Source organism: Mesoplodon bidens, assembly GCF_964165515.1.
Source record: "Mesoplodon bidens genome assembly, chromosome: 13".
NCBI lineage: Eukaryota > Metazoa > Chordata > Mammalia > Artiodactyla > Ziphiidae > Mesoplodon > Mesoplodon bidens.
Genome location: NC_138169.1, coordinates 68,764,307 through 68,784,944, shown reverse-complemented (window position 1 = coordinate 68,784,944; position 20,638 = coordinate 68,764,307). Strand labels below are relative to the sequence as shown.

The 20,638-nt window shown below is 38.5% G+C and overlaps 1 protein-coding gene across 1 annotated transcript in view; it reads right to left on the bottom strand.

The window, feature by feature from the left end:
* Positions 1-20,638, bottom strand: part of DCC (DCC netrin 1 receptor) — a gene marked incomplete at its 5' end in the record, with an annotated part of 1,182,001 nt that overhangs the window by 759,184 nt on the left and 402,179 nt on the right. Inside the window, one exon of the mRNA XM_081253253.1 lies at positions 14,692-15,012. Coding sequence (XP_081109379.1) covers positions 14,692-15,012 — 321 coding nt within the window. The remainder of the gene's footprint in view (positions 1-14,691; positions 15,013-20,638) is intronic.

Sequence of the window (20,638 nt, the reverse complement as noted above, 5' to 3'; positions counted from 1 at the left end):
TTAGTTGTGGGGCAAATTATTTAGACCATCCGTCTCTTAGTCGCCTCCTGAGGGACATTCATAGTGAGTGGTTGTGAGGAATATAAATATTTTCAGGAAACTGGCACAAAAGTTGGTCCTCATACAATGGAAACAAGTGTTGGGATTATACCCCGGGTGCTTGTCACATTTTAACCTGAATTTGACAGCTGTATGAAAATATACTGCAATTAGGTGAGTGGAATAATGCTAACATATGTTGGGAAGTGTGATTTCCTAGAAATCTCCTAAAACCACATAGAACTGAAGTCTTGGTACCATGCCTTATATGGAAGGCACTCCACATTTTTCTAGATGGCCCGTGTTTGTTCTTTTGGGGAAGCCATACTAAGTCGTCAGTCCTCAAGACATGTCAAAGCCAGATACCAAATGACAACATGTCTTTTTCTCTTCCACTGCTTCCTTGTCCTTTCTTCCCTCCCTCTTTTCGAGTTACCTTCCAAACAGCAATTCTTTAGGAGATTTAACTGCAGATATTCCAAAGTGTAAAAATGGTATCTGTATTATTATATATTAACTGAAACCCTACTGAGTGCTAAATATGATAGAAAGGGAAAACACACACACAACCACAAAGAAGACTTAAAAGCAAACCAACAAGATTAGAAGGAATGTTGGGAAGCTTTAAGAAAAGGTGTTAACATCATCCACAAACTAATACAAATATTGAAATAAACAGACTGGGGACTAAGAATTCTCCAATCAGAGTCTTCTCTGTAGAGATCTGGCAGAGTCTAAAATGGTGAGGGCAATGTGATAGAGCTCTTTCTGCTTTGTATATGATGGACTGAGTGACTAGTATGACAGTGAGTCTTAGTAATGAAAATCAGCAGCCCTGACCTGTGTTGACGACATTTGTAGATATGTTTCCCCCATCGGTGACCTACCACTTGTAAGTCTTCTGCCTCTGATTTATGAGGTACAGAAGGCCAAGTGCAAAAGTATGAAAAGGTTACTCATTATAAGCTGAGAAGTGGATAAACTTATAATTTTTAAAACATGTGAAACACATGTTCCCCAGGTAAGACCTTACACTCCAAATGTCAGGCCAGAGTGAATTCTTAAAGCCGAGTTATAAAGTGCTGAAAGTAGAGTTTATAATGAAAATGTTGACAGGCTCTTGGAGCCGCTATAGTATAGAAAATTTAATATGTCACCTTGTTTTACAAGATTTTACTGGCATAGGAGAAAATCAAAACATTTAACATCCTTCACTTCACCAAATTGCTTTCCTCCTCCAAAGTGTGGCACCCTTTGTGGTGCTATTTCACTGATAAATATCCTTTTTATTGTTACCAGGCTGAACACACATATTCTCAGCTTTGCGCTCACATTTCCTTTCCAAAGCACTGAAATGCATATTGGGGCAGCATTATCTTATTCACACCTGCTGAAGGCATGTTAAGTTGTGAGAGTTCTGATGGGGAAAGGGTTGAAATGATTTACGTAGCTACAAAGGCAACATAAATGATGCCGATCACTTAAATAATTTCCACAAGTGTTTCAAAAAGCCTTTTTTAAAGAGAAGTATTTGTCTAGTACACAAATTCTGAGGGAAAAAGACTTCGAAATGATAGCTTAGTATTTGGAGGAAACAAATTCCAAACCTCTGGCAAAATAAGATGACTGCTTGCATTTCTGAATATAAGTAGACAACAAACATAAAATGGGGAATAGTTTTCTAAGTCAGTTACAAATAATCAAGATTTATATGAAAACACAACTGTGAATACAAGTCATATCATTAAGAAGAATCTCTTAACCCAAGTAATATTCTTATATCTCTAATGATCATTTACTTTTATGAAAGGTTAAAGACCAGTGAGGGTAACGAGTCAGTCTGCAGTTCATATGCCCACCCAGAAGGAGAAAGAAGGGTCCCGAAGTTTGCTGGTCCAGAGAAAGCTCTTCAAGTTTCCACGACAAACTTTACTTTAGATTTTTGCTAAGTGACAATTAAGAGATGTTGTGTTCTGATATCATCAAAGAACAAAATCAAAACCATGAGTATCATCCAAGTACTTTCCAGTGTAGTCATTATTTTACTCCAGGAAGGAATATCAACCCCAAAGTATTGGTACTAAGAGCTTTCAACAGGCACATAAAACCTTTCATGTTTGCACAGAGCTCATCTGGATGTGGGAAAGCAAGACCCTGGATGAGAAACAGGTTAGATAGTCACAGAGCATGCAGACATGCATCCCACACAGGAAAAGAGGCCTTCTTCATGGGGTTTCTCTCTTCTCATTTGCTGCAGGGTATTTAAGGAATCTTCAAGAGTACTGCCATTCTCTATTTCCTATAAAACTTCATTCATTAAGCCCTTAGTAAGTCTAAGCACTTCTTGATTATCTTCACAGAAACTCATAAGGCAGGCCCATTTTAAGAACAGGAAAGTAGGCCCAGAACATTTCCACAGAGAGCCTAAGTTTACAGAACTAGTGAATGGATAGAGATAGGATCCAAATCTGTCTGGCTCTGAAGCTCATGCATCTGACTACCATGCTATGCCATATAACTAACCAGGTTCTAAAGAGTTTGCCCACCTAGAGAAGTTGAGAAGATATAACATGATCTGTCTTCATGAAGTCATTGACCAGTGGAGGAGTTGTGTGTGTGTCTGTGTGTGTGTGTGTATTTTATAAGGACATAGTGTGACATGTTCCATGCTATAATGGGGGGAAGCCCAGTTTACCGTGAGTACAAGGAGGATGGAGACTTTCCTAGCCTGAGGGACCAGGTCAAGATTCCTAAAGATGGACGGCATGAGTCCAGTCTCATTAAAAAAAAAAAAAAAAAAGTGCAAGAGTGAGCATAATGGATGAGAAAGGAAGACATACAGAATAAAGTATGCAAAGCCATGAGCACCAGAATATGAATGTTTAGGAAACTGCTATAAAAACTGAGGGGAAGAGTGTGGACAGGATTATAGATTGGGCTAAAGGCATAGGCAGGGGCCAGACTCTGAAGGGTCTTTAGGCCCCCGGAAAGCGTTCCTGTTTTTCTGTGGTGCACTGATATGACCAAATGCCATTTTGGACCTAAAAGAGGCCCCAACCCCAAGTCATTTTCATGAAATGACACCTACTAGAAGACTCCTTTTACACAAAGCAGGAGAGACACCTATCAGCACAGGGAAATCCTAGCACTCAGATGAGATGTATTCTTCTATAATGCTGTATATAAGAGTCTCTATTTTTTTGTTTTTTTTTTAAGTGAGGCAAACACTTGTAACTGTTAATTAACAGTGTTAAGTCACCACTACTCACCAGAGTAAGCAATAGATTTCAGTGATATTTACAAGCTAAGGAGAAGCCAGTTCTATTTGCTCAGTCAGTGGCAGTAAAACACTTGCTGACCTCTGATGTTTAGGTCCAGGCTAATAGAATGTTCTTGAATCTACAGTATCTATTAAAATGCCGATACTCTTTGACCCAGAGATTACATTGCTAGGTACACGTCCTAGAGAACCTGTCAAAAATATGCACAAAAGAGTATCCACTAAATACAAGACTATACATAAGGGCACTATTAACAAAAGTGAAAAAAATAGAAACAAACCAAATATCTATCAATATACAAATGGTAAACCAAAAAATACTATGGAGAATTAAAAAATAGGAGGCTGATCTGTAAGAACAAATATAGAAAAATGTTAAGCTATATCATTAAGTAAAAAAACAAGAGACAGACTATTTAAAGGATAATCAGATAATCTTGTTTATGTTAAAAATAAACAATGCAGACAGACAGTGGGTTAGTGGTTGCCAGGGTCTGAGGGGAGAGGGGAATGGAAATGATAAAAATACTCTAGGGTTAGAAAGTAGTGATGAATGTACTAATAATGAGTGAATTACATACTTTCAAAGGGTTAATTTTATGGTATGTGAACTATTTCTTAATAAAAACAAAAAAATCCCACATCTGTACAATATGTATGTGTTTGGGGTGAAGAGGATTAAAGGGGACATTTACTTTATCTGCAACTACATCTTCCAAACCAAGGCACCTCCTGAAATGACATTCAACTGGAAATAACCTTAAAGAAATAGCCACACGTTCGCTCATAAAGTACCCAATGCACTGTGGGACCCAAAGGATGCCCCTGGAAACAATGCTTAGATCAAAGAAACACTAATTATTTTTTACGTCATGTTCCAGCCTTTGGAGAAATTTTCTCTTTGCAAGAGGAACCACAAAAATTCAATCCAATAAAATCAACCAGCACTGAAACTTAATATTGAAGCTATATAGACTGTATTAATCTTTAAAACATTTTCTTAAATAGATTCCTAGTTGGTGAAATGTTCCAGGTAAAAAAATCTCAGCAAATGAAACCTCATGAACAGTCCTTTTAAGGGTAGTAAAGCTTTGGGTTACAATAAAAAGGATAAATATATTTTTTATAAAATAAAATTTGTAGCAATGTGTATAACAGAACAATAAATTAGAGGGATTATAAATCAAACAGATTTTATGACTGTGCTGTTCATCAAGAGATTTAAAACTATTTTTAAAGAAGACAACAGGGCTTCCCTGGTGGCGCAGTGGTTAAGAATCTGCCTGCCAATGCAGGGGACACAGGTTCGAGCCTTGGTCTGGGAAGATCCCGCATGCCGCGGAGCAACTAGCCCCGTGAGCCACAATTACTGAGCCTGCGCGCCTGGAGCCTGTGCTCCGCAACAAGAGAGGCCGCGATAGTGAGAGGCCCGCGCACCGCAGTGAGGAGTGGCCCCCGCTTGCCGCAACTACAGAAAGCCCTGGCACAGAAACGAAGAGCCAACACAGCCATAAATAAATAAATAAATAAATAATTTTTTTTTAAAAAAAGAAGACAACAACAGCAAAAAACAAGAAACAGGCCCAAAATGGAGTCTCTTGTGCTAAGCCACACACATTTAACAAGTCAGTCTGAATTACTTGGTCAGCACTAGTAAGATAATCTGCCTAAAAGACCCCAACTTCCTCCAAAGGAAGACAACCTTGCCTGAAACAATCCACTCTTTGCTAGAAATTTCCTTTTTCCTCTGCTTCTGCCTATAAAGCCTTTTATTTTGTTCAGCTCTTGGAGCTCCTATCTGCTAGATGGAATGTTGCTTGATTCATGAATCATTTAGTAAAACCAATTAGATCTTTAAATTTACTCAGCTGAATTTTGTTTTCTAACAGGACATAGAGGCTTAGCTAAGAAGATTCATCTAAATGGAAGGGTGTATGTGCATGCTCTGTAGTTATGTCTAAATATTTCTGGGTAACCTAGGTTAGAATGTAGACAGTGTAAATTCAATTGTTTAAAGATCCTGATGGGAGATGATAGAATACAGACTCTCTTACACACACACATCCCCTACCTGTACCAATATCTACTGATTTATTTTACATACAATCACACTGACCTGAGCTCGCTAGATTCCGAGTTAGGCATATAACCGGGCGGACTTCATCATCCTCTAGAAGTTAGAGCAGCTCTTTTGGGTTCCTGCACCTAATTCCAATGCGTGTGTGTGAAGGTGATTTCCCACACCACCAGCATTTCTCTGGACATCAATGGGTGTCCTTACAATTCAACTCGATTCTGACACCTATCTATCTGCCTGGAGATAGCATCAAATTCTACAGGTTAAGGGTTCAGTCCTGCAAGACTGTCTCCCTGTCCGTCCACTTCAGAGGCCAGTCACGAGCCCAGGCTGTTACCTGTGCTTCTGACCAACTGGCTATAAACCAGAGGTTCCTAATGACCTCCTCCTTGGGCTCAATTAATTTGCTAGAGTGGTTCACAGAACTTAGAGAAGCATTTTACTTACTAGATCACCAGCTTATTATAAAAGGACATAACTCAGAAACAGCCAGATGGAAGAGATGCACGTGGCAAGGTATGGGGAAAGGGTGTGGAACCCATGAGACCAAAGGCACCAATAGCCCAGCACCTCCACCTGTTCACCAGCCTAGATTCTCCTGGAACCTTCTCCTTTTGGATTTTTATGGAGGCTTCATTGCATAGGCAGGACTGATTAAATCATGGACATCAGTGATCCATTCAACCTCCAGACCCTCTCCCCTACCAGAGCCCATGGGGGTAAGACTGAAAATTCCAGCCTTCTCATCACTGGCAGGGGTGGTTGCCCTGGCAACGAGCCCCTATCCTTAGATGGGGTTCAGAAGTCACCTCATTCACATAATAAAAGACTCCTTTATCACGCCAGTCACTCAGGAAATTCAGAAGGCTTTAGAAACTGTGTCATTAATGGGATAAAGACCAAATATAAATTTCTCCTTCTGAATCACAATATCACAGCCCCACAGCTCTATATGGCCCAGTCAGAGCAGATGCCTCTGTACCTGAGTGGCATTTAGAGACAAGTCCCAGTTAAGGACCTGTCTGAATTATGTGTTGCTTCTCACCAAAAAAGGGCTGCTTCTCAGATGCTTTGGGAAGTTTTCCCAATCTGCCTTTCAGTTTAAAACACTCTGACCTCTGGGACTAAGGCAATAGGTTTTGTCTTTTAATAGAAAGTCTTTCAGCTGTAGCTCTGAAAGTGGCAGCTTTGAAGATACTATATCATATTGTACTATTTTAGTATGTGTGTGCATATGTGTATGTGTATATATGTGTGTGTGTGTATGTGTGTGTGTGTATATATATATATATATATTCCTAGTATATTGTGAAATGAGTAGATATATTTGGGTTTTGGGATTTACTGTGATTATTTATTTGCTATCAAAAATATTTATCATTGTTTTATTGTTGTTGTTACATGCTAAACTCATAATTCAAGGTCCAAAACAAGTTATTTGCTACACTAAGAATATGTAGCTCCTTCTTATATTCCAATGGCTGCCTAGTCACTAGAAATCAACTTACTGACTTATTCTAATTCTCACCTCTACCGAATAATAGACATATTTAACAATTATAGGAGAAATGACCAGTGGACTAGACTGCTTATTATAGAATATATAGATATAGCTTATAAATATAAAAGTAGACTATTGAAAAGCAATACCTGGGGCTTCCCTGGTGGCGCAGTGGTTGAGAGTCCGCCTGCCGATGCAGGTGACATGGGTTCGTGCCCTGGTCTGGGAAGATCCCACATGCTGCGGAGCGCCTGGGCCCGTGAGCCATGGCCGCTGAGCCTGCACGTCCGGAGCCTGTGCTCCGCAACGGGAGAGGCCACAACAGTGAGAGGCCCGCGTACCACACACAAACACACAAAGCAATACCTTCTTAAAGGGAGATGTTTTCACTGATGGCATTCAGTACTCTCATCTCTAAATAGGGATCCTGACAAGAAAAGTTTAAGATAATTTAGGGACCATATACACTGAGATTTTCCATGATTTCTTCTAACTAGCTTAGTTTCTAGAACATTCCTAAGTTTGAATATTTCCTTACTTTGTAGAAAAGCTTGTATCTAGTATAAATATCTTAAGTTGTAGATCTTTACTAAATTTAAATAATAAATTTTAGCATGGACATAAAAAACAACAGAAAAAAATCAGTACCAGTGATAGGTTCATAAAAGTAAAATGCTCTATTAAATTTATTATCAATCATAATTTTTTCAGAGATTTACAGTTATATCACCTGATCTATCTACTTTACTTCCTCTGATTTAAGTCTTTGTTAGCCTGACATTTATTAAAAAAACCAAAAACCAAAAAACAAAACAAAAAAATCTCTTGTATTCCAAGGGGGTCTTCAGGAATTCAAAAGAGTTTTTGGTTAAAATACTACCACTGTACTATTTTACTATTAGTATTACTAAATAGTATTACTATTTTAGATATTACCCCTTCATTTTTATTACAGCACCAGCAAAAATCATACTGTAGCTAGCTTAACGGTTGAATAAAAGAACAGTGCTCTTAAGATACTGAATTTTAGAATGAATAATTAGCTATTTCTACTGTCATATGAATTAGAATTCATAACAAAGAAAAGGCAGTGAAAGGTTGGAAGATTTTTTAAAGTTATTTTGTTGATGTTTCTACTATAAAAAGCCCTGTCAAGTTTTCTTTTGTAATTTTTATAATGTAGAAGATGTCTTTCTACTCTGCATATTTTATTCAGGAATATATTTCTATTTTAATTTTACTGCAGAGTTAACTGACTTAGGGAGGAGACAACTAAAAACCTACTCTTTAAAATGCCATTATTTAAGTTGAGGGTGTGGGAGTGTGTGGGTAAGCAGGCACTGGGCAATACTAGTGATTATCCCAGTTTTATCTGGCAATAAAACTAAAAGAAAATTGTAAGATTAGCACACATACAACAATTACTTATAACACCACAATCCTTCCTTAAATTTTCTTTCTTCCTCATGTTTTAACCACAAAACAAAAGAACACTTAGCTAAATGAAGATAATTAAGACCATTAAGAATTATGGAGTCAGAACAATGGATTTTACCGCTCACCAGTCTGAAAATAAACAATATCCCTCTCAGTATAAAATGTAAAACTTTGCTCTGTAACTGAATCTTCCCCAAAATAGAATTCTGAGAGCATTCAAGGGCACTGGGATACATTTTCCAAACTGCTTCACTGGATGAACTTGACCTTCTAGGCAAGATCCTTATATTTGTTCTTGTAGAGGAAAGGAATATGAGCATTTTTTCTTGCTATTTCCTTTCTATAACATTTGAGTGGCCCGAGGCAATGTAGTTTATTCTCCCTTCTCTTAAGACAAGCTCCTTTTTCAGTTTCCTTTTAAGTAAAAATGTAAAGGTCAGGTTATCATTTCACAAAATGCTCCATTCTGCTGAAGCAATTCTAGCTTCTCTCACCATAATATGCTTTCACTAATTATTTCATAACTCATTTAAATTGGAGGCATTCTGGAAGGGAATTCATTGAAACTACTCCTCAAGTAACTGATTATTTTTTTTTAAACTCAGGGGAATTTTAATTATAATGCCTGTGTTATTTAAAAGCAGAGTGCTCAATTTGCATCTTGAAACATCTATTGTAATAAGGAAGTAAAAAAATATGCTCCTGAATGAGATAACAACACAAGTAAATGCAATTTAGTTGGCTTTTTATTTTCTTGATTTTCAAGAAAAAAATGCAAATTCGACCTGAATTATAAAACCACTTACAAAGATAAAAGATAACCAAACTCTTGCCCCTAGAAAGACTATTTATAAGCTTATTTTAAAAATCACATGTTCTCCACATTTCAGGAGAGACTGATCTTGTGTCATTATTTAATGCATAGCTGTGGTAGCAAAATCTTATCTTAGAAAAAACATCCAAATCATAGTGTTTCCCCATGTTGGGAAGGAAATATCTTTCCTTTACCCTTCTAGGTTCTTCTGACTGGTCTAAGAATTAAATTGACATAAGACAGATTAACAGAATACCACATTTAATTTCATACATACAGGAATCCCACATATATGAGAGTGTAAGAGAACCCACATAGGTGAGAGGTTCAAAGACAGAAAACCAAAACGAGGTATATATGCTGTCCTGAGCTAAGGAGTGGGATACAGGCCGGGGCTTCCCGGGACAGGAGGGTCATTCACAGGATAATATGAAGAAGAGCAGACATTTATTAATTAGATATTTGTCCTACCATATAGATGGGGCCACTTAGATAAAATGCATCTCTGGCAATAACTCTTTTTCTGGGAAAAATCCCCAATTTAAATTCTTCTAGGTTGTTAAGGAACAGATAGTAGTTTCTCTCGAGCCCATAGGATCTCCATTGCTTTTAGCATAAAATAATCCACATACCAAAGTAGCACATATTGGGGAGGCCTCTTCTGAACCCCTATACCCATAAGAAGTTGATATTTTCAAGGCAATACATGGATAAAAGAAATCTACTATTATTTTCCCCTTAGTTTCTATTTTGGAGAGTTTCATTGATTAAAAATAAATGACTAAGTGGGAAACTATTCGCAGTATCCTTAAACCTAGTCCTTAGACTGAGAAGCAAAATGATAAGGGAATAAGTGTGTGCCAGAGTTAGAAACTCTGAGTTCTAGTCTCTCCCTGTAGAAAGCCACTACCCCTTTTCAGTTTGTTCTCTGTCATTTTGGGTATCTATATCACAGGGCTTTTTTGAGCATTATGAGATAATGTGTATGAACATACTGTGCAAAGAGCAAAGGACTATAAAAAAAGCAAGTCAATGGTTTTAATATTCAAGACATAAATGCTTAAAATTAACAACAACAAAGAGAATCTACCTGGACACAAATGCTCTATCATGTATCCTGCAGTCGGTGTTGCTTTACATGAGGGAGGAGAGGCTGGCTGCCTTCCATCCCCAAGAGTGTGAATACAAGCAGAGGAAGCATTTAGGTTCCAGCTGGGCTGCTAAGAGCCCTGCAGGAGAAGTAGATGGGCAAGTAGTCACGTGGGTAGGTGGGTGTGGTGGATGGTGGATGTGTGGTGGTGGTGTAATCAGGAAAAATGAATAAGATGACACTTTCATGGTGATTCAGAGGAGCTCCGCAGTGATCTGATTTTCTTACACATCAGCATTATTTAAACTCCCAATCTAGACCAACTAACTCCTGTGGACCCAGCACAGGTGAATCTTTTTCAGTTGGAAGGTTATCAAGGAGGCTTGGTTGAGAAGATGGCCCAGCATCTTTTTTTCCAAAATGACAGCAGTTATTGCTTGATCTAGACCCAGTACAAATTATATTGGCTCCACTGACAAAATAGATCAACTTTTGAAAAGTGAATTTTGTAGTTAAACTGATTTTGGCATTGCTGGCCAACAAACTGCAGAGAGATTCAACCATTTGAAAACTCGATTCAGTCTTGCCAGTTTGTAATTATGGATTGCAAAGGCAGATATCTGATCTAGGACGATAATATTTATGGCTCAGGATTTGCAGCCTACATGTATCTCCTTCCCCCCCAAATTTTTTGTACCACCACACGGGAATATTGAAAGTTGTCATTTCCTAGTAGTAATAATTGTAATAACACACTAACCATTATTAAGTCTATTTATACTACTGCTGCTATTGAATAAGAATCTACTCTGCACTATGGCTTTACATCCTAGATGCTATTTGAAAGCCAGCACAGCCTTAGGAGGTAGATTATTATTATTATGTCTGTTTTACGGAAGAGAATACAGGCTCAGATAGCTGGTGACATCTGGCAGAGGGAAGACGTGCTTGGCCAGATGCAAACTCATCTTCATGTTATAGGAAGAAATAAGGAACTGACACATGCCTTTTATTTTTTTCAAGTAGCACATGAATATTCCAGCACAGCCCATCTTCTAGTAGTTAATGAATTTGTAGACTATTGAGACATAAATCAAATTATTCCAACTCTGCCCATCAAGAGTAGGGACACAGGGCTCCCCTGGTGGCGCAGTGGTTGAGAGTCCGCCTGCCGATGCAGGGGACATGGGTTTGTGCCCCGGTCCGGGAAGATCCCACATGCCGCGGAGCAGCTGGGCCCGTGAGCCATGGCCACTGAGCCTGGACATCCGGAGCCTGTGCTCCGCAGCGGGAGAGGCCACAACAGTGAGAGGCCCGCGTACCGCAAAAAAAAAAAAAAAGAGTAGGGACACACATAGGTAAATTTAACTAATCACATCAAGGTCAATAATGAAGAAGTGGATGAGGAAGAGAAGGAAGAAGATAACATTGGCCAGAAACTCTCCGTAGATGGCAGAAAGCCCCACATCTTCATTGGTAAAACAAATATCTACTGAAAAACTACTAAACATGTCTGCTGATTTTCTAGGTACTGAGTGGAGAGGGTGGTAGGAGAAGTTATATAAACAAAGTCTGGCTCTGCTCGTCTCTTCAAGCTGTTCTCCATCTAGAAATGCTAAATAGAGGTACACAATGCAGAGAAATACTGCACCATTTTAGATTAGAGCTCATTGGATACAAATACAATTCCCAAGTTTCAGCCAGTACCGGCCAAGTTGCTTTCAAATAGAGACTTAACAGCCCAGGTGTTCCTTACTGATAGAACGCACGATTCCCAGAAATACTGACAGTCGGTAGCCCGTTACACAGAGATTTTTAACAGGATGTTGAATGGGCTGGTAGCCCCTCATTTCTCTTTCCTGCTCTCTCTCCCTCTCCAGCTAAGCATGTACTCAGGACTTAAAGAGCACTTGAGAAGTTCTTAGAAAATAGAATGAATGGTGTACAGCAAGATCATTGCATGAAATTAGCTGACTGATTAAGGACCAATTTCATTTGCCACATTTCTTTTTATCAAGACACTTTGAGAAAGCAAAAATGGAAGAGGAGCATTCTATTAAATGGGCTCTACACAGCACCTGAGGGTAGAGAACAGATTTTGTTTTTTCTCACCCAAAGAAAAGCTGCCTGTTACCTTTTAGGAGTGACTGGTTTACTGACTGCTAATGTTTTTAAAATGAGATTAAATCAGGCCCGTGGTCTTTATTACAGGGAAGATATATGCCCCTTGTGCATTCCAGTGGTTTGGCAATCTTAACTTCAGCAGACATAACATTGACATATGCTGTGTTGCCAAACAGCAAGGTAAGTGTTTAAAAGGCTGTGAATAAGCCTCACTGCCTTGAAATGATACAATCTAATATTAAATTGTAACTCAGTGACTGAATCTGCCAGCCTATCCTTGTACAGAATACGAAAGTCAAAAGAAGAAGCCACTTTATTTTGATATCTCACAGGGAAGGGATTATTCTTCATCTCACCATTGAAACAGAGCATGTAAAAGTGAATCCAGATCACAGGAAACAGAAACCACAACTTATCAGGACATTTTCATTAACAGCACACGTATGTGTGTGCCTTTTGGAACAGGCATCAAAGTACCAGCCTGATTCACTCAAATCAGCAGAGCTACTTTGTACTGTGGGCAACTGACGGATGGGATGTGAGCGTCCAGAAATTCTCAAACGCAGGAAATCAAGCTGTACCCTTTCTGCTTCATTTGGAGCATTCCAGGAAAGCAGTTTTTACCTTAACCCTCAACACTTGCTCCACTTTTCTTTTTTAATCAATCATCATTAACATAGGCTTTCAGTTCTCTCTACACTTTACGCTCATCAATCAAATTTCAGACACCCATCACTCAGAGATCCCAGGTGGCTGATAGCCTTGGTTTTCCTGATCAGGTGCCACCTCATGTGTCTCCTGAGTAAAGGGGACAGGATGATCAGGATGCCACCTCACGTGTGTCCTGAGTGAAGGAGACGCTCTGCACCCATGCTTCAGTCTAGCATTGCTAGAGAAGGTGGAGGGTTCAACTAGGTAGGTTGACCAACTATTCTACTTTTACGTGGGACTGAGGGGTTCTCAGCACCAGTATTTTCAAGGGCTAAAAGCAGGTCAGTCCCGGTTAAACCAAGATGGCTGACCAGGGTATCGTCAGGATATCTTTGCTCCAGAATAGTCTGGTTTAACTGAAATATGAAAGAGAGTCCTTAGTGGGGAAAAGAAGCCATAAAAGAGTGGCAGGAAGTTGAATTTATGGACTGATTGCTTATCTATGAGATCTAATTTTTTATATCATAATCTGACAAAATCCCTTTTTTCAGATTTCAACTTTATCGCATCTTTACTAGAAGAGAGTACAAGGGTGGGGGGTGGTCCTGCCTGATTGTCCTAGTATATGTCATTGCTGAAATTGAGTCCTCATTCTCATCAGTCTTCCTGTATATAGACTACATGGACCCTGGGAAAGGAAACCCATATCAAATGACTACATTATGGCCTATTCATTCAAGTGAATAGAACTGAAGATTAAGTTTGAAAGGAGCCCTTCAAACCTGTTTACCTATCTGAAGGCCTAAATTTATTTCAGGTTGGATCCATTTGCCTTGTTTTGTGACCAATATCAAAATCAAACAACAACAAAAAAAGAAAAAACAAAGTCAAAGCCCAACTTTTAGCTGAATCATTACAGAAATGAGTAAAATTTAATTATTTTTCCTACAGGTCTAACTCTGAAAAAAAATAATCATGAGCTACCCTCTAACCAAAATAAGTGGGGCAAAAAAGAGCAATATCCATGGATTCCAGAACATTCAGTATTGTTTCTTTCAGTGTCTGCACCACTTCAAAATATATATAAAAAGAAAAACTTTTCATCTTATTATTCGGTTATTGAGTCAATACATTACCAAGCATAAAGATATTTGGAAGCACTATTCAAATTTTTATTTTTCATTTAGAGATTTATATGTTGTAGCCATTATAATTAAAATAAAATCCACTGCTCTAAAGGCAAAAAAAAAAAACACCAAACAAATAAACAAGCACACACACACACACACACACACAAACTGCAAATTTTCATCATTAGTGAGGCTGTAAAATGGAATGAATTAGGAAATTATTTTTCTAATATTTTTCTATTAACGAAAACTCCTTCCTTACACATAAGTAGTGGATCAACTTGAGCCAAATTTTGTTTTGGAAAATCTCATAATGTTATGTTAATTGTTGAGATTCTTCTATTGTTTTCCAAGCTAATTTAGGCAAAAAGTCAATCAAGACTATGAGGAAATAAACATACATGTTTTTACATTTTTTCCTTTTTCTTAAAAATATACGTTGCTTTTACAAATATTAGTTCTTTTTTCTTAATCTCAAAAAGAAAAAAAAAATAGGAGTAGAAGAAGAGATGGAGAAGGAAGAGGAGGAGAAGGAAAAATCCACTTACCTGCCACCGCAACTTTTGCTGTCCGACTAATAATTGACCCAGAATCTCCTAAAGATGCCTCACATTGGTAGAGTCCCTCATCTGGCTTATGGTGCCTGGAGTGAAGTATGTTTTGTATAAACAGAGAGCCATTTGGAAGTTGCTGCTTCCTTTCCTCCATCCCCAAGGCGAGGTGGATGCCATCTTTCTTCCACTTGATAACTGGAGCTCCTCGGTCAGACTCTGCAGAGCAGTTCAGGAGGACATTTCCTCCCCGCACCATGACGGCATCAGAAGGTTCCGACAGGAAGCGCAGCGATGTGAAAGACTTAATCTGGACACCTGGAACATGAAAGTACAGGGACATATGTTCACTTATTCAAATAGATCTCAGGAGTCAATCCCTTGCCTTTTCTTCACAAAACTTTTTCAAAACACCTGGGGGCTTTGAATAATGTCCAAGGCTAAATGAAACTTAAGATCAAGGATGTTGTGTTAAAGAAGTGAAAAACTGTCCAACTGAGGTAACCACAATTAATGAAACTATTGGTCCCCAAAGTGATAATATAAAAAATTAAGAATTTATAGAAATCTAGGCATGGCCACCATCACATATCTATCAACACTTGAAAATTTAGACAGAATAGACTAATATTTTCCAAAGTAGCCACAGTGGGACTTCCCTGGTGGCTCAGTGGTTAAGAATCCGCCCGCAAATGCAGGGGACACGGATTCAAGCTCTGGTCCGAGAAGATCCCACATGCCGCAGAGCAACTAAGCCTGTGCGCCACAAATACTAAGCCTGCGTTCTAGAGCCCATGAGACACAAATACTGAGCCCGCATGCCACAACTGCTGAAGCCCATGCGCCTAGAGCCTGTGCTCCACAAGAAGAGAACCACCACAATGAGAAGGCTATGGACCGCAACAAAGGGTAGCCCTCAATTGCCGCAACTAGAGAAAGCCCACGCACAGCAACAAAGACCCAATGCAGCCAAAAATAAATAAATATATTTTTTAAATAAATAAATAAAATAAAGTAACCATGGTTAGTAGTGGGGTAGCTAAGATTTAGGGTGCTATTTCTACCTCTGCATTCTGAGTTTAGTATCCAATAAATTTAAAAAGAAATCCACTCAGAGACAGTATTTCATCAAAAACAATAACAAAAAAACAGCTCCAAACTGGGTGGGACAAGTTATTTAGAACAATGCTCATGTGGGTTTTAAATAGGTAAGAGATGCCACTTGCAGAAGCAAGTCAATAAAGCTACCAACTAAAGTCACAAACCCCTGATGTGTCTCAATTTCCATCCAAATGTTGCTCACGAGCCAGGAAGTCTAGGTGAATATTATAGTTGGATTTTTTTTCATACACATCTATGAACATAAGAAATCAACAGAAAGAACAGAAGGTCATTTAAGAATCTGGAGGAGGTAAAACACCTACAATTAGTTTAAGTACATTCTTTTCAGGGCGGGCAGCACAGCATTTGGCAGAATATTTGGTTGTTGAATCAAAGACTTTGATGAGGTCTCAGGAGGTCATGGGGCTCACCCTTTGCTCAGACAGGTGTATACCTAAATCACTCAAGTTCAATTACTTTAAATTTCATTTTCAATGATTTCTGGGGCTAGGGACTCTATAATATCCCTTGCTTTCAATATTGAATCATTCTTAGAGTCTTAACTGAATTTTCTTGCTTCCATTTAATCCCATTTTTCTCCTGAATCACCCTGTGTAACAGTACAGAGGAAAGGAACACATCTTTGTAAGAGACCCTTGTTCTTTTGAGGCAGCATTTAATTTCTTTAAAAACACTCCCTCCTCTAAGTTATGTTTTAGCTTCAATCTTCCAGGATAACAATCTCAACTTGATTAGCTTCCTTTATTTTTCTGTGATGGGAATGATTTTTGTTATACTTGGTGAAAATGTTCCAGTTTTCTATTATTTAAAAGGCAGGCATCTAAATTGCTTATAGTCAGTACTCTTATAATAAAGGATTGACCCATACTAGCACCAATGGACAGACTTATTTCTAGCTTTGTATACTCCACTTTCAAGATAAAGCTGAACAGCTTCTCACTGTTTCTCCATGCTGTTATCTGCCATGTTCCCACAAACCCAATTTTTCTAAACCTTATATTCAAAATAAGTCTGTTACTTTATTGTTTTTGTTGAAATGTGCCCACCATTCCTTGTCATACACTCATTTCATCCAACTAGGTCATTTACCCAAAGAAAGCAGCTGGAAGTTTGCTCAAATTATTATAAATTGTAAAATAACAGTGAGCATCGTGTCTACCGTAAATTATCATGGTAAAAATCCCAAAAGATACAGCCTCACCCTCTCATTGTCCAATAAGGCCCTCCTCCCCTCAGATTGTTTTGGTGTAGCCAACCTAATGATTACTGCCCACTCCTCTAGTGGAAAGTACCTCACATCAGAAGTCTGGATAGTTAGCCCTTGGTCCTGGCTTTACTATTTAAAGATCTGTGACTCAGACAAGCCTTTTAAATCTTCAGAAGCTCAGCTCCTTCTGTGAAATGAGAGTGTTGAACTTGATGATCTTTAAATTCAATATCCAGTTTGGGAACTTTCAGAATTAGGATGGGTTGAAGACATCCATCAAATGAACGCCGCTCTAAGCTTACCGAGCTACTAACAGTGAACAGCTAGCTAGAGATACACCAAGGATGAGAAAGTAGAAAGAAGTTCTAATGTCCTTAAATGTCAAGATATTTCACTGGAGTCATACCTGCAATTTCCATACAAGTAGCATTAATAAGGCAGAAGTAAATTTAGAATTCAAGACCAGGCAACTATATTAAAAAGCACTGATTGCTTTTTTGTCCTTCCTGGGGCCTATATTTTAAACAACATCCTCATGTTGAACACCTTATTTATGTCACAGAACACATAGTATATTTCACACAGCTGTTTATGACAGCATGTTAATGAGCATATGTGCCCATTATCACAAATAAATAAGCCACTTCATCTGAAACAAGGAGGTTATGACAGTTTTCGGCACCGTGCGTACATAATTTGGGAAAGTTAAATAAAGATTAACATTTCTTCAATACAATTACCCTTGCAGTTTGTTGGCAATTTGAGCTTTTGTGCTCCTTTTCACAGTTATATTTTGAACATATGACTCTGGAATAAAGGTGTCTCGCTGCTTGAAGTAACTTGCATTAGTTACTTCATTTTTAGAAAAGATGGGCATGGACCCAAGCAAATATAATCTGTTGAGAAATAAGAGGTGTGTCTCCAATGGTCCTGTTTTCAAAGTTTTAGCGCATGGTAGGTGCAAGCTGCCTCCACCCCCTTGGAGAGTATACACAGGCCTAAGAAATGTCTCACTGATAATTACACTGACTTCAATCTAGGCTACTCTCCTCCCTCTTTTTTTTTTTTTTTTAATTTTTTGCAGTACGCGGGCCTCTCCCTGTTGTGGCCTATCCTGTTGTGGAGCACAGGCTCCACACGTGCAGGCTCAGCGGCCATGGCTCATGGGCCCAGCCGCTCCGAGGTATGTGGGATCTTCCCGGACCGGGGCATGAACCTGTGTCCCCTGCATCGGCAGGCGGACTCCCAACCACTGCGCCACCAGGGAAGCCCCCCCCTTCTCTTCTCTTAGAGTACTAGTTCCCCTTGGAGGGATGGGCCTACCAGTATATGATATCTTATAAAATAATGTTATCAAATTGTTTCATCTAAAATTCAATGTGAAATCAACTACACTGATTTAATGTAGGAGCAGAGAAAGAAAGATGATAAAAGTAAAAGAAAGCAAAGAAGTACAAATAACATTTGGAACTTGTAGCTCAAAAAATTGTGGCTGGAATTTGGGCAGAGTTCGATGAGGAGACAGATCGCCTAGGAAATGGGTGAAAGATTTAATCAGAAAGCAATAGAAGAATGCTTTGGAAGAGTCAAAATGAAACTACCTACTTTACAATTTTACAGAGGATTTTACATTAGAATAACAATGGTGAGAATTTCATCCAGAAGAAAGCCAACAGGAGAAGTTTTCACTTTGTTTTGGTTTGGTTTTATCTTTAAGATGCCCATGGTCCTTCTGTTGAACCCTCAAAGAGTAACATTTCCCAGTCTTGCTTCATCGAAGAAGCCATCCTTTTGGCCTGCTATAAAATTACATAAGGTAATTATATTTAGAGAAATGTACCTGAGAATACCAAAATCCCATCCAGTAAGAAATTTGTATGAGTGAGTCTGATACCAGAGTTCATGATAAGAATAAGTGAGTCTGAGCCCTCTCTCTCTCCAAATTTTGTCTTGGGAAGATTTCTAAGTCTTCTTTGTCTAGGATTTAGGCAAAGAGCCATATATGCATTTAACTAACTGGTATTGTTTCTTATCTGTGTTGGTCCAAGAAAAATAGAGTATCGTATTGTCCTTAGACATTACTCTTTTTCTTCTTCTTCTTCTGAAAGACGGTAGTTCATAAGCAGATAAGAACACAGCAAAACCTTTAATGTTCTCCTAATGAAAATACAGAGGAAGGCCTACTCTTAAGAGGTGACCCAAAGGAGAAATATTAACATCTATTTGCTTTAGTTTTGTCAAACATAAGTAAACATAGGAGAAACACTCCTAGGGATATTCCAGATTTATATTAATTGAGCACCTAGAGATAGAGAAGATCCTCAATGTGTTTTAGAAACTCACCAAAATGATCAAGCAAATAGTAAAAATGTTTCTGTAAGGTTAAGTCCCTTTGTGTTTGCTCTCCTTATCATATTCTTGTTAATTTCAAAGACCAGTCACAGAGGCAGACTAACTTAGAATGGATTTTTAAGGTATGACATTTCATCTACAATATTAAACATTGTTAAGCGTGAAAAATAATTCCCTATGAAGTCAGAAACTCCTTTCCAAGTCCAATGTTTTAGAGCTTCTGCTTAAAGCAAAAGCTAAAAATGAAATTTATGAAAAGTAGCATGAATGTAAAAAGAAGCTCCTAAAAGATTTTAAGATTAGAAAATGTCATATAAATCCCCATAGAACTTACTATGCATAATTTTGTCTCTTTCAAATGATGAAAACTTTTACTTTGGGACGCTTGGAGACTCTATGGATCCCCAAATTCATGTAATCAACCCAGAAAGTTCTGACATTATTATATAAGTACCGCGCGCTAACCGATTACGCCACTGGAGCTCCTGACATTATTATCTTTTCTTAGAAGTACAGTCTACTGCATCTGTTTCTCTTGTGTTAAGATGAAGAAAGAGACCTCCATTGAAAGAAATTGAATATAATCCATTTTTCAATTAATCAAACATCACTTACATGTGCAGCTGCCACTCTGGAATCAGCCCTAGCAAAAGTTTATAATGTCTGTGAGTCTATGTGATGGAGGAGGGGATTTAAAAAACAAAACAAAACCCCATGAATTAACAGGTCCCCTAATTAATGTAAACATTACTTGGTTTAGGATATCAGATTATAAATCTGACACAGTGGTTCTTAAACTAAGGTCCCCAGACCTGGAAAAGCAACACCACCTGGGAACCTGTTACAAATGCACAATCTCAGTCTACACCCCAGACACACCCAATTGGTCAGCAACAACGGGACAGAGTCCCACAATGTGTGCTTTAATTAGCCTTCCAGGAAATTCTCACATTCACTAAAGCTTGAGAACTGCTTCTCCAAAACTTCCAGTTGGGGAAGTTTGGGGATCCCTATGGCTTGGGGATCCTTGTGTTTTTTGAACTATCTTGTTATAATGTTCCATATTTGGTGAATTTGTGCAATATGGTCAACTCTAAGTAGAAAGATGAAGTTACCGGGATGATCCAGGAAGGCGAATAACTGAATACCATTTCAACACATTTTTTTTTTTTTTTTTTTTTTTTTTTTTGCGGTACGCAGGCCTCTCACCGCTGTGGCCTCTCCTGTTGCAGAGCACAGGCTCCGGATGCACAGGCTCAGCGG